The 17,150-nt window shown below is 42.6% G+C and overlaps 1 protein-coding gene across 1 annotated transcript in view; it reads right to left on the bottom strand.

The window, feature by feature from the left end:
- lrp5 (low density lipoprotein receptor-related protein 5) overlaps positions 1-16,971 on the bottom strand; it is a 53,904-nt gene extending 36,933 nt beyond the window's left edge. The window contains exons 1-6 of the mRNA XM_029668334.2: positions 16,744-16,971; positions 10,949-11,143; positions 10,469-10,685; positions 5,668-5,865; positions 1,736-1,932; positions 754-885 (exon numbers count right to left, since the gene is read on the bottom strand). Coding sequence (XP_029524194.1) covers positions 754-885; positions 1,736-1,932; positions 5,668-5,865; positions 10,469-10,685; positions 10,949-11,143; positions 16,744-16,828 — 1,024 coding nt within the window. The 5' untranslated portion in view covers positions 16,829-16,971. The remainder of the gene's footprint in view (positions 1-753; positions 886-1,735; positions 1,933-5,667; positions 5,866-10,468; positions 10,686-10,948; positions 11,144-16,743) is intronic.
- Positions 16,972-17,150: the final 179 nt, after the last annotated feature.

Here is a 17,150-nt window from a genome sequence, read left to right as displayed (position 1 = left end):
GTAGGGAATGTGGGGAGAGGAGGGGGTGGAGTAGTAGGCTTCTAGGCTAAATGTAGCTGTCTGTATGTGGGGGCAATAGAAATTAAGAGCAAACGGCAGGGTAAATTGTGCATTGAAGAGCTCGCCGTGTGTAGCAGCCATCTGTCAGAGATTAGGCCCTTTTAATGACTCTCTCGTTAGGCATTTTGATGTTTTGGTTGAGGAACAGGATGCCAATACACCCAATAAAATTATCTTAATTGAATAATTGTATTAAAAAAATGAAAATCTAACATTTTAACTGAATTTGATGCTTAATTACTGTACACGTCGTTATGAAATGAAAAATAGAGCTTGGCATATTTCCTAATCGGTTTAAAGAAATTGGGACAATATGACTTTTGGTTTGTGTGATTAAGGGCAGCGCTTGCAGTTGAATAGGCCTAACTCAAGAGTCCATAAATAAAATAACCTCAGGAATGTCAATAATGTCCCGTACACCAGATAGGAATGTCTCATGTGAAACCGCGACACATGTACAGTAGCATTAGGAGGACGTCGTCACTGAGGGGGAATTGTGTGGGCTTGATTCTCAAAATGGCACCCTATTCCCTCTAAAGTGCCCTACTTTTGACCAGAGCCCAAAATCAGTGCACCATATAGGGAAGTGTGCCATTTGAGATACACCCATTGTGTAGTCTTCTCAAAAAGGGGGCTCGCTACTGAGAAACCCATACCAGCTGAGGGTAGTGGCCACAGCGGCTAGTCTCTTACCTGGGCGGCAGGTCTTCCCATCCTCCTTGAGCTTAACGCCAGTGGGGCAGGCACAGCTGTAGAAAGGCTGCATGGGGGACAGCAGGCACAGGTGGGAGCAGCCTCCGTTGTCCACACTGCAGGGAGTTTGGACTGAGGGAGCAAAGAGCAAAGTCAGTAGAGAACACTGAAAGTCGGTGAAACTGTCCCTAAAACTGAAAGCCACACTGAGCGTCTTCCTTCGAGAGAACCATTCTGACAACATAACAATTGATGAAAAACTTGAAAACCGAAAAAACATTTTTCAAACTAAACCAACTGTGATATTTTTGTTCCACAATAAAAAAGGTCGCTGCTCAGACAATAGCTGTGCCACAAAGTTTGATGTCCTGTGGCGTGATTTTCCCTGTCTACTGGGTCACGCTCTGCCAATCTCAGCAGGGCACTACAGAGCTACAAAGCCCAAGCGGCTGGCACAGTGGACCAGCAAACACCAACCCTCCCCTTTCTCACAGCACTAACGGAGGATTACAACCAGGCCACAGTCAAAGGCCAAATTGCTCAAACTCCTCACACAAAGTCTAAGCCAACTCATTTTTGGATTGAATTTATGGCGGCTTGATATACAGGTTAGGGGATTTATTGGTGAATGTTTATCTAAATGTCCTACTTCCTAAATAGCAATGTCGTCCTCTCTAAAGTTTCTTATCTAAGCCTCCTACCTTTATATCACCTGCCCTCCCCAAACTCCTTGCGAGACGCAACCCACCATAATGGTGGTGTTCGTCATCATTCACTCTCCAAACACAGGGGTGCCAATGTTTACACACTGCCAAAGTCATCCATTTTTTCACTACCTCCCAACACACATAATCATAGACACACAGATGGGAATCATAACGCAGACAATCTGTTATGTTGTGCTCTCTAACATTAATTATGAGTACCATGGAGATATTCAAGAGGCACTACAGACTGTCTGTCTGGATCCAGCACTACTTACTGTCTGGCTGTCTATCTGGACCCAGCACTTGGATGTCCATGGGGGAGTAGATTCCACTGAGGATCTCCCTCCTCTTGTCTCCAGTGTGTTTGTTGCAGGCGTGGATGGAGCGGGTCTGCCAGTCTGTCCAGTACAGAGTCTCCTCTGACAGGGTGAGGGCAAACGGGTGGGTGAGGGTGCCCTCCACCACAGTCTCCCTGTGAATTCAAAACACCATTTATGGATCAGCACACCTTTTTAACCATCAGTACCAATCCATGCTTAGACGGTATATTTGTAAAGAGTAAAATTGGAAAGCAATGAAGAGGAGTATCAGTTGAGATGTTGAGTTGTGAGTCTAAATCGTTCTACAAGTGTGAATGTCATGACACCAAACAGCAGTAAATGGCAAAAACTAGGGCCTTCACAAAACCAGCAATACTTCTTCCATAGCAAAAATGAACCCGAAGCAGAAACCTGCTGCATGTAATAGTGTGCCATTGCTTGGAAAATAAACTGACACTGGATGACAATGTTTGTTTCCAATATTAGAGCCGTTTTCTTAAAGAAGTTCAGTGTTTTGTTACGATACTAACGAGTATTGCGAAACAGGTATCGTCCTGGCCATAGCAAAAACCCAGACTGTCTGAGTAGCAATAAATTCATACCAAAAATAACAAGTGGCAGTGGAAATGAGTTAACAACAAGTGAGAGCCCCCTGGTTGGGATTTCAGTCAGACCCTAAAGAGGACGCGTTGGAACACGTAGTGACGTCATGGAACAGTTCAGGAGCCGCACCAAGCCCTTTCCAAGGGAAAATTGAACAAATCAGCCTGTCAGACTTTAATGCAGCATCTGGTAAACTATTTAACAGGGGAACGGTAGCCACGGCCCTGTACTAACGGTCCTGATTCAGTGGGGAAGTCAGTCAGAGCAGTAGTCTATCAAAGCCAGAGCAGCACAGAGCACCGAGCGCAGCCTCATCCAGTAGGGCGCCCCTTCGCGCCGCCAGACGACGCACAGTCAGGCCAACAGCCAGTCAGCTCTGTGAGGACATAAATAAAATGCAGGATCAAAGCATGGCATGCCATTGCACAAGTGTTAAGAATCCTGATACAGAAAGCAGAATTCTGTTGAGGCCCTCATCAATCACCAGACTGTGGAGGGTTGGCTGGTAGGTAAATGGATTCCTTTTCAGAAGGGTAAGGTCGAGGAGGGCGACAGCATGTTTTCTCCAAAACTTTAATAGCGTGTGAAGAACGAGGGGTTGGGAGAGAAAATATATATATATAATTACACCAGATTTCACAGCTATTTCACATTCGACGTACTTGGAAGTTGGAACGTGTGCATGTTTGAAGCTGCCGTTGAAAACATACTACAAACTGCTCCATTAAATCAGACGTGTCAAGAATGTGTTGCACATGAAAGGCAAAAACGTCTCGCTTTTAGAGGTAAACGCTAACAGAAACTACTTCTGGGGTGAAGTTGACTTTCCTCTGTAAGAGTGCTTACGATAATTCTGAGTACCATTACTGGAGGCATGCAATTAGATTACAGTTGGCAAGAAACAGTTCCACCATGGTGCATCTTATCCTCAAGTTATAAATTACAACTTCATTTCAAATTGACAAAACACACTGGGCAATCTGGTCCTGAGGGAGTTAAACAAACGAGGGTATTGCAACTGCATTGATCTCGAGAAAACCGGCATCCACTCTCCACCCTGAAGAAAGCAGTCTTCTCACGAGAGAAGGGCTCTCTTTAGGGCTGGGCAATATGGCCAAAATGTTAGCACAACATGTTTCACATTTGACCGTATTTTGAGTTTTAATAATAAAAATACTAATTATGCTTTGATTAGTTCATGACCCTAGGGTGGCAACGCATAAATTATACATGATTTCAAAAATGGGGCTTTTGCCATTCTAATTGTTTTATAGTGTTCAATTTTCTGCATTTCCGTTATCATTTCCACACTGTGCCACACGATATGGGCAAAAAATACATACGCTTAGTTAATAGGTGAACTGTTGGAACCTTGGAAATATGATTATTAGCGCTGAGCGATTGACCAACATGTCATTTTTTTGTTATTAAACACCTAATTGACCAAAGTTGGTTCAATTACATGAATTACATTTAGTTTGTTTTTTTGGTGAGCCCAAGGCGCCGTCTCTCTAGAATTAAATCAAATCATTCACAAGAGAAATCATGTCAAGAACTGTGTTGGACGCTGGGCTGAACGGCGGTGTAGTCATCAAGCAAATATTCAACCTAGTTAAAAGCAAGAACAATGACCATAATCTATTGTGCCCGTTTTTATCCGTCTCTGACAGATGGATACACTTTTACTCCTGTTATGTTAGCACACAGACTGCATGAGAGGAACATACACAACGAGAAGGATAGAGACAGTTCGTGAAAGTATGCCTTATCTATTTTGAAGAACTATGATTTAGTCAGACAGCTCTGCAGCATGCTTCGTCAGGCTAGCCTAGCTAAACAGGATGACTAAATACAGTATGGGGAGCACAGAACATTGTCTGGCTGGCAGACTGCTACTGCCTGAGCAGAGATGACATGACTTCAAGAAATGAAAAATTAAGTAATCAATTAAAAACAAAGTAATATCCACAACGGAAATATTTTATTTCATAGTAATTTGCCATTTTTCTATTGATGTCTACCCAATGCAGACCTGAGAGACAATGCAATATTTTCAATGTTAACTACTTTTGGCATTGGAGTTCAATTAAAAAGTTCAAAAAATTTGAATGCGTGTAACCAAAAATTATGATAAAAAAAATTAAAAAATAAAACAAACCTCAATAAGCACTAACTGCTCAGCATGAATGATTATTCAAATTCTATACTTGGAATATAGTGGGCAGCACCTTGAATACATTGTTGTTTGACATGACAACGAAATAATAAGACTGGGAGGAATTATTCACAGGGTAGGTGCCAAAGTGTTGGTCAGTATTTCTAGGTGACCCAAATTAGATGTCATTTAACATGTTTTATTACCTCATATAACTAGCTAACATATTCATGCTTCGAAGATACCGTTGCACAAACATGATCGTCTAGGCCTACACGAGCACTGGCAACATGCTGTATTAAATAGCTACGTTTGCGCTGACTTAGGAAATTTAGCAAGCTAGCTATCCAGCTATATTAGCAGCTTACAATATTTATTTCAGCCACAACTTGCTAATACAAACCAGCAGATAGTTTGCAGAAAATAAACTAATAGTGTAATTAGAGAACTCTTGTGGAAAGCACCATGTCACCAACATCTCGTTGCCTCCATCTGACCATGCAGACTGCAGTGCCAGGTTAACAGCAAGAAAGTGCTCCGACTGTGGTTGAGTAGCTGCCCTCTCCTTGAGTGACAGTGGGCAGGGCTTGGTGTGGGAAGCAGCATGGAGCAGGAGCACAAAGACTTAAATAGCAAACGGAGTAAACTATAAAAACAGATATTACACGTGCTGGAGTTGAGCATCACATTTAACAAATCAAACAATGAAATACGGTTATAAAACTAAGTAAAAACCCAAACCGGTCCATCCATCAATACCGGTATATAGTAAAATACGGTATACCGCCCTCTCTTTATGAACACGGCCATTAAATCCAAGTTACACAAAGGAAAGTCAACCCATGCCCCGAGGGCCCCAATCACAACTATAATGCCAAGTCAGATAGGGTTTCAACAGTATGGCAGAGGTAATCTCCAGTTTAGAGAACCACAGAGGGAGGGGGTCACAACTGGGCCTACATGCAGAGCCAATGTTTGGATTGGGACCTCCAGAGTCAAATGTGTTTGGATTGGAGGTTTCAGCAGTCTCATCCTCTGAAATTAAGTTGAGTCCAGCGCTACGGTTCAGTCAGATCCCTGGCTGCTTTTGCACAAAGGGTGTACAAACTAATAATGAGAACAGACTGACCGTGAGGAGCCATCCAAGTTAGCTCTGTGGATGAAGCTCAGCTTGGCGTCGGCCCAGTACAGTTTCTGTTCGTCCAGGTCAATGGTGAGACCGTTCGGCCAATAGATGTCCACCTCCACGATGATCTTCCTGTTGCTGCCGTCCATCCCCGCCCTCTCGATGCGAGGCTCCTCCCCCCAGTCTGTCCAGTACATATAGCTGAGGAAGAAAATTAGAGTCAATAAGTAAACAGCACCCGAACACACCCAATGGTCCTTGACAAACACACCTCTTTCAACTCAATGAGGGCTTGATGAGTTGAATCAGGTGTGCTTGTCCAGGGTTTCAACAAGCACCCCCCAACAGTACACATCTTCATTGCACTTCCCACTGTATCATTTATGCTGCTGGTACTCTTGCTTTTCACAAGAGAGTAGTGCGTGTAGCTTGTTCCTGTTGTCGTGAAAGTCATCAAACCGGCACTAGGCTACAGTCGGAGCTAGAGCCTCCATGTGGCAAGTTATTATATATATCTAGGCAATTAATGGAAGACTGAATTAAAATGACAGAACTACAAGTTAATTGAGAAAGACAGGCTACAACACCAAGAGCCAACAAGGAGGCTGCTATGTCATCTGAATGGAGTTCTTTACTGTAGGATTCGGACAGGGAGAACGCACACAGTCGAAGTTATGAAGTCTCAATTAGCCTAGCTAACATTAACTAGCTTCTCTCGGTTTGATAAAGTCAAGACAGGTACTATGCAATGAAAACTAGCAATAAGTCGACTTGGTTGCCATCTCTGCGCCCCTCGTCACTTTAGAGCCGCTCGATCTAAAGAAAAAAAAATGACTTTTTTCTCCAACTAACACTACCGCATCGTTGTGTTAGGTATTTGTAAAAAAAAAAAAAAAAAAAAAAATTTAAAAAGCTTTATGATCAGGACTTGTTAGTGGTAGTTGTGTGAATAAAAATAATTTGAGTTAGGGATTTTTCTTAACGTTTAGGATCCCAATTTAGTTTACAACGTTCTCACCTTTAACACGCACACACATTCTCATGTCCTCTGATAACGCCTGATAGAAATCTTAAAACTTGGCAGATCTCCAAGTCGTAGTCTGCATGTTGTTCCCAGAATACCTGCAGTGGCTCTAATTTGCACTGCATTGAATGGAGGCTACATTAGGCATGTTACATTTATATTCATAGACCGCTGAGGTGGTGGATGGACAGGTTAGCCCACCAGCAAATATAAATTACCCTACGTACACTACATGGCCAAAAGTATATAGACACCTGCTCGTCAAATAGCTCATTCCAAAATCATGGGCATTAATATGGAGTTGGTCCCCCCTTTTGCTGCTATAACAGCTTCCACTCTTCTGGGAAGGCTTTCCACTAGATGTTGGAACATTGCTGCAGGGACTTGCATCCATTCAGCCACAAGGGTATTATTAGTGAGGTCAGACACTGATGTTGGGCGATTAGACCTGGCTCGCAGTCGGTGTTCTAATTTATCCCAAAGATGTTCGATGGGGTTGAGGTTAGGGGTCTGTGCAGGCCAGCTAAGTTCTTCCACACCTATCTCGACAAACCATTTCTGTATGGACCTTGCTCTGTGCACTGGGGCATTGTCATGCTAAAACAAGGTCCTTCCCCAAACTTGGAAGCACAGAATTGTTGAGAATGTAATTCTATGCTGTAGCATTAAGATTTCACTTCACTGGCACTAAGGGGCATAGCACAAACCATGAAAAACAGCCCCAGGCCATTATTCCTCCTCCACCAAACTTGACAGTTGGCACTATGCAGTCGGGCAGGTAGCATTCTTCTGGCATCCACCAACCCAGACTTATCTGTCAGACTGCCAGATGGTTAAGCGTGATTCATCACTCCAGCCGACGCGCATGGTGATCTTAGGCTTCTGGCGGCTGCTTGGCCATGGAAACCCTGCCGACGAACAGCTCGTGCTGACGAACAGCTCGTGCTGACGCTGCTTCCAGAGGCAGTTTGGAACTCTGTAGTGAGTGTTGCAACAGAGGACAGACAATTTTTACATGCATCAGCACTCTGCAGCCCCTTTCTGTGAGCTTGTGTGGCCTACCACTTTGCGGCTGAGCCATTGTTGTTCCTAGACGTTTCCACTTCACAATAACAGCACTTACAGTCGACTGGGGCAGAAACTACCAACTGACTTATTGGAAAGGTGGCATCCTATGACGCTGCCACGTTGAAAGTCACTGAGCTCTTCAGTATGGCCATTCTGCCACCTATGGAGTTTGCATGGCTGTGTGCTCAATTTTATACAACTGTCACTAACGGGTGTGGCAGAAAAAGCAGAAGCCACAAATATGAAGGGGTGTCCACATACTTTTGGCCGTGTAGCACATGTTAAAATGGACAGAATCAAAATGGTGTTAGAACTGAAAAACTGTTGTAAAATAACCTGGCACAAACGTGCAGAATTTTATGAACAATGTATGAGCTGCCTCCAGGTTTCCCGGTTGTCCTGGTCTATGGCTTACTCTGTTTTTCCATTTAACAAACTGGCTAGAGAAAGTATTGGGTGTGGTAGACTGTCTTACTACTACTCATAGGCTACTCACAATAAGAAGAAAGACACTCAGAGGTCAGTTTTGGGTCACTAACATCAGTGTTGTTCCAGTGTTGTACAAGGTCAGCTAGAAAGCAGATACACTGAGTATACAAAACATTAACTGCCGTTTCCATGACAGACTGACCAGGTGAAAGAAGGATTTTTAAGCCTCGAGACATGGATTGTGAATGTGTGCCACTCAAAGGATAAATGGGCAACACAGAATATTTAGGTGCCTTTGAACTGGGTATGATAGTATGTGTGTGCCAGGCGCACCGGTTTGTGTCAAACTGCAAAACTGCAGGGTTTTTCCCACACTCAACAGTTTAGTGTGTGAATCAAGAATGGTCCAAAGGTCCAGGAATGAGAGGGTCATAATGTTTGGTATACTTCTGTAACATTAGGGATAGCTCCATGTTCCCAGAGCCCCCCTGACGCGCATTAGTCAGGATGATGTGAATTCCTTAACTCTAGGCCCTGTGAGAGCAGAGCACCTTGTGGGTTTCAGTTGCATTCTAAACCCCCCCCAAAAATGGATATACTGTACGAGCAACTAACTCTCAGACATCATGTTCCAACAAGAGCCAATAAAAGCAAAGATCTTTTTTAAATTCCATGTCTTTTGATAGGAAAAGTCTGACTTGTAGATTTGTGCCAGAATGGATCGCCTACGTGTCAGGGACCCAGTAGCTGATTAGAATGTAACACTGTGCACCAACTGACACGGTGAACAGCCACAAAACAGCATTCCTTTGTCCAGCCGGGTAGAAAATACAATTAAGGCGTCAGGAAACGGGAGTTTGGAGAAGCCTGATTATTCATTCATTTAGCATGTGGTACGACAGCAAGCATGTCACCCACCATCGGAAACTCTTAAACCTAATGCCAGCAGGGAGACCAAGCGTGAACACCCCCCCCCCCCCCCTCCCCAGAGACCTAACATATTAGTTTGCCAATGGTGCCAAACTCAGCTAGCACATTTTTCACAATTAAGAGCTTCCCTGCTCCTATACCTCCATTAGAATGAAGTTATTGGTTGAACAAAGAGCATGAAGAACAATGGCTGTGCTGTCTAGGAATTAAACTCTTAGCCTCATGAGGGCAAAGCAAGGACAGAAGGGAAAAGCAACACATGTCAACTCGCATTTGAGACACATTCAAGACAGCCTATTATGCATAAATGGTTGTTAGGTATACGCATAATTGATAGTATTTGTGAAATAAAAAAGTTTCATCTAGAGTTGCTTCTAAACTAATAATCAACGTAATGAAATGAGTATCAACATGGGACATAAATGGCACCTCTAAATAATGATCTCATATTAGGTGATGTGGTTGAGAACGGCCTTCCACCCGACACCACCTCAGCTCATCACAGTAAGTAAATGTTGGCAAATCAAAATATATGTTAGCTTAAACACACAATCCACCAGCGCTAGCTGAACTAGGCTATAACTGGATCCTGGCCTACCAAGGACTGAACACCTTCCCTCTCTCCCGGGCCCCACTATTCCACCCCCCCAAAAAAAACACTACTGAGGGCGGCAGGAGCTATACTCAAAAGGAGAGATCTCAAAACAGAAAGACTGCAAGAACCTAAAAATGGCTAATGTATTGTGTTTTTGTGCTTCAAGATGAACAAATGTCTTTCAGAGAAAGAATTCAACAAACGAGTAACACAAATCTTACTTGGTTTATCGTACAGTATTTCACTTCTTTATACGGAGAGTTAAACTCTTGCCACCATAATCTGTTTTAGGTTTTTATATCGCTATGCTAAAGAGTTAAAAATATATTATTTTTAAAAAACAGGTTATTGGGGTTTAAAGTCCAAATGTTAATAAACCATACACATTCAAAAATAGCACCGACTTGCGCTAAATCCATCAACTAAAAAGGTATTCCTGCATTAATTTCCACTGACTGAGGTGGAATTTCACTGACTCAACAATGCTAACAACGGATACACAACCTTAGTCCCTGACATAGAATTAGAAACAGTGCCCTATGAGAGAAAAGGGGTCAACTCCAGAGGATCTACGCAACACAACAGGAAACAGACCCAACTGAAAAGGTTTTCCACCCTCGCTCTTCAACCAACGGATGCATGCATGAACCAGAAATACACATGAGGGAAGGGGAGGCTAGTGCGGATACATGACCCAGGAACCCACCCTGAACCATGTCCCAGTCAGGGGAGACAACGAGGTCAGGCCAGAGACTCACCGGTGGGCTGGGTTCAGGGCGATGGCCCGGGGCTGGTCCAGGTCTAACCAGAAGAGCACTTTCCGAGAGGTGCCATCCAGATTGGCCACTTCAATGCGGTTGGTCTCCGAGTCAGTCCAGTATAGTTTACGGCCCAACCAATCACAAGCCAGTCCGTCGGGGGAGTCGAGGCCCGACACGACAACAGTCTGCCCTGTGCCCATGGCCTCTTTCACAGCTGGAAACAAATGCCAATATTTCAGTGGGAACACTTAGGTCTACACTTATCAACATCCCTCCATTAATAGTGACATTCTTGTGCGATTAGCTAGATTTAGCTTAGGTTGTATCTTTTTTCCAGTTCATCTATGCTTTGCAGAATATATTAAATGTTTAATTATATTTGCAACCAACTTAAAAACAACACATATTTAACACACTTACAAATGGAAGCCAACACAACATAAGTCCCTAACTGGCATGCGGCGCTGTAACGCTTACAGTGGGTGGACCGATTGTAGTAGGTTTGCTTGATGGCCTCCTCGCTGACGTCGGTCCAGAAGATGAGTCCTTCAGAGTAGAGGAAGTCCACGGCAGCAGCATCCTCCAGATCACTGACCACCACCGCCGACTCCGGCCTCCCCACCTCCACCAGCCTCACATCCCGCCGGTTGGCAAACAGCAGCAAGGGAGATCCTGAGGAAAATGAAAAGAAATTTTTATTTTAATGTTTTATTTTATTTTAAATAAGGTACACAGCCATTATACCCTACTCTCATTTAGGTTGAAATGTGACGAAGAGAAGCCCATGACCTTTCATGTTAGTTATGTTTAGAATCAAGTTACATATTCCACAAGGAGAGTGAAAGCCAATAGCAAAAGCTGGATTGCATAATGTGCCACCCAGTAAGCAAGTGGTGACTCAGTGACTGCTGATTGGGATGGGGGCATTGGATGCATACACACAGACTGAGGTCATCACTGGCAGAAAGCACTGACAATGCTTGCGGAGAGGAGAGAGGTAGCCTAGTGGTTAGAGCATTGGGCCAGTAACAAAAAGGTTGCTGGATCAAATCCCAGCGATGACAAGGTAAAAATATGTTGTCCTGCCCTGAACAAGGCAGTTAACCCACTGTTCCCCGGTAGGCCGTCATTATAAATAAGAATTTGTTCTTAACTGAACTGCCTAGTTAAATAAAGGTTAAATTAAAAATAATAATAAAAAGATGCCACCGTCAGCAATGTTTTACATATAAAGTTGTCAAAACATGTTCCAACTTTCTCTTGTTTCACTTGTTTAACCTTCAGTCCAAACCTGTAGGCCTAACCGACTAATCATAGACCATGTTGGAGCTGTTGTGAAGCTGCTGTGGACATCAGCTTGTTGCTGCTAAGGAGAACTTCCTCCCCCTGAACAAGATTAAAACCCAGACTAACCACAATTTACTGCCCGTCTACACATCCTCAGAACACAACTCCTCATTATTGACTACAAAAGGGCTGTGAGGCAAATGAACTGAGATGAGCTACACATTTAAATGTGATGGGAGACCTCATACTTTAGTTTCTACCCCATCCTCCCTATATCTAGGCCTACATGTCCAACATAACCTTCCTTAGACCATGATTTTATGTGCACATGTTAGACAGTGAGAAATACAGAAGATGGCTATCACACTGGTACTAGTGGAGAAATAAAGATAGAGAAGAAGCTTTAAAGCCACAAGTCACAGCCTAATTCTCCCATAAGGCCACGTGAGTCTCTTTCCTTTCTCTGAATCACAAGGTTCATAGGTCAATAGAGTAGTGACCTGGAGAGGAACAGAACACTATCACTGCCTAAAGGTACGGAGAACTCGGCTACAAAAATGCCACAATCAGAGAAAGTCTCTAGAAACTAGGCCTAGTCAACATGTGGCATACAACAAGTAGACTATACTTATTATGAGATCGCAAGGATGTAGCTTGGAAGTAAGTGGCCGTGTGTATTGGACATTGGAGTGTTGAAAACAAATACGCCCCATTGGTAATCCAAAGGCATTCCTAAAAAGATAGCAGAATGTGGAGGCCCAGAGAGAGAGCACGAGAGGGACCACCGAAAGCCATCAGGGAGGATTCTTGACACCTCAGCCCCCAGTGGATACATAACAGTGGGGATTACAAAACTCAACAGCTGCACTTTTTATGAGATCTGAGCAGAGGCCTGTCCACTCCACATGCTGCAAAGCAGTCGCTCTAGGTCTCTGCCCCAAATGCACAATCCCAGGAGGCAGGGCCAGAAGCCAGTCTACCAAACAATGCCAGCTCTTTCCTAAACATCCATGACTGGCTCCCAGGCACGATCCTTCACTGACAAGAATGTGGTTCCTTATTTGCCTATCATCATGGTCAAGTGGCTCCAACAGTTGGATTATCAAGCCAGCTAATACAGACATAGAAATGAACAGCCTATAGGCCACATTTTCATTTGGGGCTGTAGCTATAAGGATATAGTTTAACAACCTTGAAAAATATCTTGCCGGTGAGGCAATCAGCAACTCTATACACTGGAAGTCTAGTTTATATCAAAATGGCTGACCCTAAACAAAAACACTATAGTGCTAGTCCCTGTTCAGGTCCATCTTCAAAGCTTATGTTTCTGTCCCCCCCTCGACAGTATTTCATTTTCTTTCTCAGCAACACTCAATGAAGAACTTTCCATCTGTATAAAACAGCAGGAGGAACCTGGAAACTTCCTTGAAAACGCACAATGAAAGCTCTGGCACTCAGGAGAAATGCACTCTCCGAAGATGGGCCCACCGTGAAGCGAGAAATTAAGAGACTGGGTATATAAAAATATAGGGTTCAGAAACATAAATGCACTATGCCTCACATGAATTTTACACTTAAAGCTTTAAAAAAGATGGCTCAAAGAGGGAGGAAAGTACAGCCTATCAGATAGGCTACTTACTACCTGAATAAGAAACTCAATTCTGCTCAAGGGCACACAGCTTGGGATACAATGCATACCAGTCTGCTCTGTTTTACTTTTACACAGGGTCCAAAAAACATAAACCTATTTCTTAGTAAGTCTAACTAAGTCAATAGCTGCCCTGCCATTTTTCTCTGCCAGTTCAAATGACTTATCAACATTGCATCATACCAGCTTTTCCAGTCAGTCATTTGAAAAGGGGGCGAGTTAGGAACACCTGGATCGTTTGTGGAAGAGGGAGCACAAAGGAACAGCTGAGGAGTCTGAGCTTGTCACCAGGATTAGCTGGCCCTCCACTGGGAGGAGAGACAGGGGGTGAAGGGAAGGGGGTGTCTACTCTACGAGCTTCAGAAGTGTCCTGAAAGGAAGGAAGGCAGAAAGCCTCCATTGCTCTAGCACTGTGCTCAGTTTGAGAAGTGATTCCCTCCCACTTATTTTCTTGTTCTGGTTGGGAGGAAGAACACCTCCCTGGCTCCAAAGCCTTATCAGAGTGCTGTGCTGTGTGTGGTGTCTTGAGGTTGTGAGGAAGAGTAGGTGTTAAGGAAAAGGGAGTGGGGGACCCATGGGGAATCTAGACTGCCTGTTACAGTGTACAGACTTCAGCTAAACGTCCTCTCCACATCCCCAGCTGAAATTAAACAAATAAGCTACTCATATTTCAAAAACTGATGTGCGAAAAAGATTAAATCTATAGACTACATTCTTCACCCATGGAATGGAATAACATTCACGCCTCAAGTCGTGCAAATCTTCCCATTCACTGCAAGGCTTTATTTTCACAGAAGAACAATTAGCCAAAACTGAGATCTATTGGAAAAATAGATCTGAAGGGATTGATTTATGATATGCAGTCACAAGAAAGCAACAGTTACTGAACATGGTCAAACTTGGTTTTTACATTTTAAACACTGAAGTGACTAAAGGGCTGAATCTTACCTTGGATGTATAATGTGAGTGTTATTTAAATGAATACAATCATACATAAAAATAATGATTTTATTTTTGATTGATACTAGTCAGAGGGCAATATAGGATTACAGTGCCTTCATAAAGTATTCACACCTCTTAGATTTAATTATCATCAACACAAAATACTATAATGTCAAAGTAGAAGACTCATGTTGCATTCATGTTGGAAAGCAGACAACCAGGTTTTCCTCTAGGAATTTGCCTGTGCTTAGCTCCATTCAGTCTCTTTTTATACAAATAAAAAACTCCCTAGTCATTGCCGATGAAGAGCAGATCCATAACATGATGCAGCCAACCCCATGCTTGAAAATATGAAGAGCTGTGTTCAATGTGTTGGATTTGCCCCAAACATAATGCTTTGCATTCAGGACAAAAGGTAATATCTTCGACACATTTTTTGCAGTATTACTTTAGTGCCTTATTGCAAAACAGGATGTATGTTTTGGAATATTTTTTATTCTGTACAGACTTCCTTTTCAGTCAGTCACTTAGTATAGTGAAGTAACTATAATGCTGTTGAATCCATCGTCAGTTCTCCTACCACAGCCATTAAATGTGTTTTAAAGTCACCATTGGCCTCATGGTGCAATCCCTGAGCAGCTTTCTTCCTCTCCGGCAACTGAAACAGGAAGGACGCCTGTATCTTTGTAGTGACTGCATCTATTGATACACCATCCAAAGTGTAATTAATAACTTCACCATGGTCAAAAGGATATTCAGTGTCTGCTTTATAAAAATACAAAAAACACTTTACCCAACTACCAATAGGTGCACTTCTTTGCGAGGCATTGTAAAACCACCCTGGACCAATAGGTGCACTTCTTTGCGAGGCATTGTAAAACCACCCTGGACCAATAGGTGCACTTCTTTGCGAGGCATTGTAAAACCACCCTGGACCAATAGGTGCACTTCTTTGCGAGGCATTGTAAAACCACCCTGGTTTTTGTGATTGAATCCGTGTTTGAAATTCACATCCCGGCTGAGGGACCTTCACAGATAATTGTATGTGTGGGGTAAAGAGATGAGGTAGTCATTCAAAAATCATGTTAAACACTATTATTGCACAGTGTCAGTCTATGCACCTTATTGTGACTTGTTAAGCACATTTTTACTCCAGAACGTATTTAGGCTTACCATTAGAAAAGGGATTGAATACTTTTGACTCAAGACATTCACGCTTTTAACTATAAACATACATCTCAAAACAAAATTCCACTTTGACATTGTGGGTTATTGTATGTAGACAAGTGGCACACAAGCTGAATTTAATACATGTTCAATTCAGGCTGTAAAACAACAAAATGTGGGAAAAGTCCAGGGTCTGAAGGCACTGTATATGATAACTTGCCCAAATCAATGCTGGGGGAAAGGATTTTAAGAATTAAGTGGGCATTAATCTGACATTTTCCATTTAAAAGAATGGCCATAAAACCCAAAAAATTCACTCTTTCTACTTCTTTCAAACTAATTGTGTACAATCATGCTAAACTGCATACAGAAATAATATATTGATTTATTTCTAGGCATATTGAATCTATATATAGTCCATTCAGCCCTAGTCAAACTATTGGAAACAGCTGGCTAATAACGTACACACAAATCAAGAACATCTTTAGAACTAAACCCACTTCTAGACTTTTAGAGATGTTTTGTGTGATTTCTAGTATTTACAAAAATATGTAAGTAAAATGGTCAAATGCATTTTGTTAGTGGTTTGACGATCCATCTTACAAAATATGTGTTTGCCTATTCAATGATTTTTTTGGGCACCTTCAGAAAAACTGTCTCACCCATCTCATTGGGTATTTGTGGTTAGCTACTTAAAAAAGTTTTGGGAAAAAAAAGAGAAACAACTTGTCCTTCACTTTCCCACAAACTTTCTCGCACTTACAAGCAGAAAATCAAGGACTCCCAAATGACACCCGACACCGGCGATCAATCGCAGTACATTGAGGCCTCGGAGTATAGGCTCTAAAATGAACTTTTGCAGTTCCCCTCAATAATTAAGTAAAGTTGCGCAGAATAAAATGTCTAATTTCATATTTTGGGTTTTGAACGTTTCACTATTGCTGATACATTGTGAAAGCAAGAGACAGTTTCGGCTTGAGTGAACTCCTGCGATTGTCTTGCCACACAGTCAGTATCCAACTTGGAAAGAAAAGACTCAAACGTATAATATTTAAAAGAAAATACACGCAAAGACATGCTAGAGTCTATTAAACTCTAAAATATTAAAATATAAACTTATGGCTACTATAACTACCGACCTCTAGCGAGATACATTCACATATCACGTAGCTATAGCCACATTGCTTCCCAGAACTTTGCAGAGTCCGAGCAGAAACACGCTACTTACCACGAACCAGAGAGAGCAAGCTGCTATAAAACAGTAATTCCACAAGGAGAACGTCCATTGCTAGTGGTCGTGGCTTTAATTCCATAACCCCGACTCCATTATTCGGGTTATTTGTGCAAAAGAAAGTTAAAAATCCGAGCTGGAGTCTTAATCGTTACTTTTTATATTCTTGTTGGAAAGCTACTCCAGTCTGCCTTAATAGGCAGAGGCACTGACGAGAATGGAAACGGAAATTAGATGACGTCACTAGACATACAGTTACTTTATGCAGAGAGGAAGAGGCAAAGCGAGAGGACTAACTGGGCACAATATCTATCTTCTCTAGCAGGTGGCGTTTTTTCCGCTCACCAAGCGAGGAGTTTTGGTATGGAGGTCAATGAATGCCGAATTTGGCTGACAAAAAAATG

Source organism: Oncorhynchus nerka, linkage group LG9a (genome assembly GCF_034236695.1).
Source record: "Oncorhynchus nerka isolate Pitt River linkage group LG9a, Oner_Uvic_2.0, whole genome shotgun sequence".
Lineage (NCBI taxonomy): Eukaryota > Metazoa > Chordata > Actinopteri > Salmoniformes > Salmonidae > Oncorhynchus > Oncorhynchus nerka.
The sequence above is the reverse complement of the archived record's forward strand: the minus strand, read 5'-3'. Positions and strand labels throughout refer to the sequence as shown.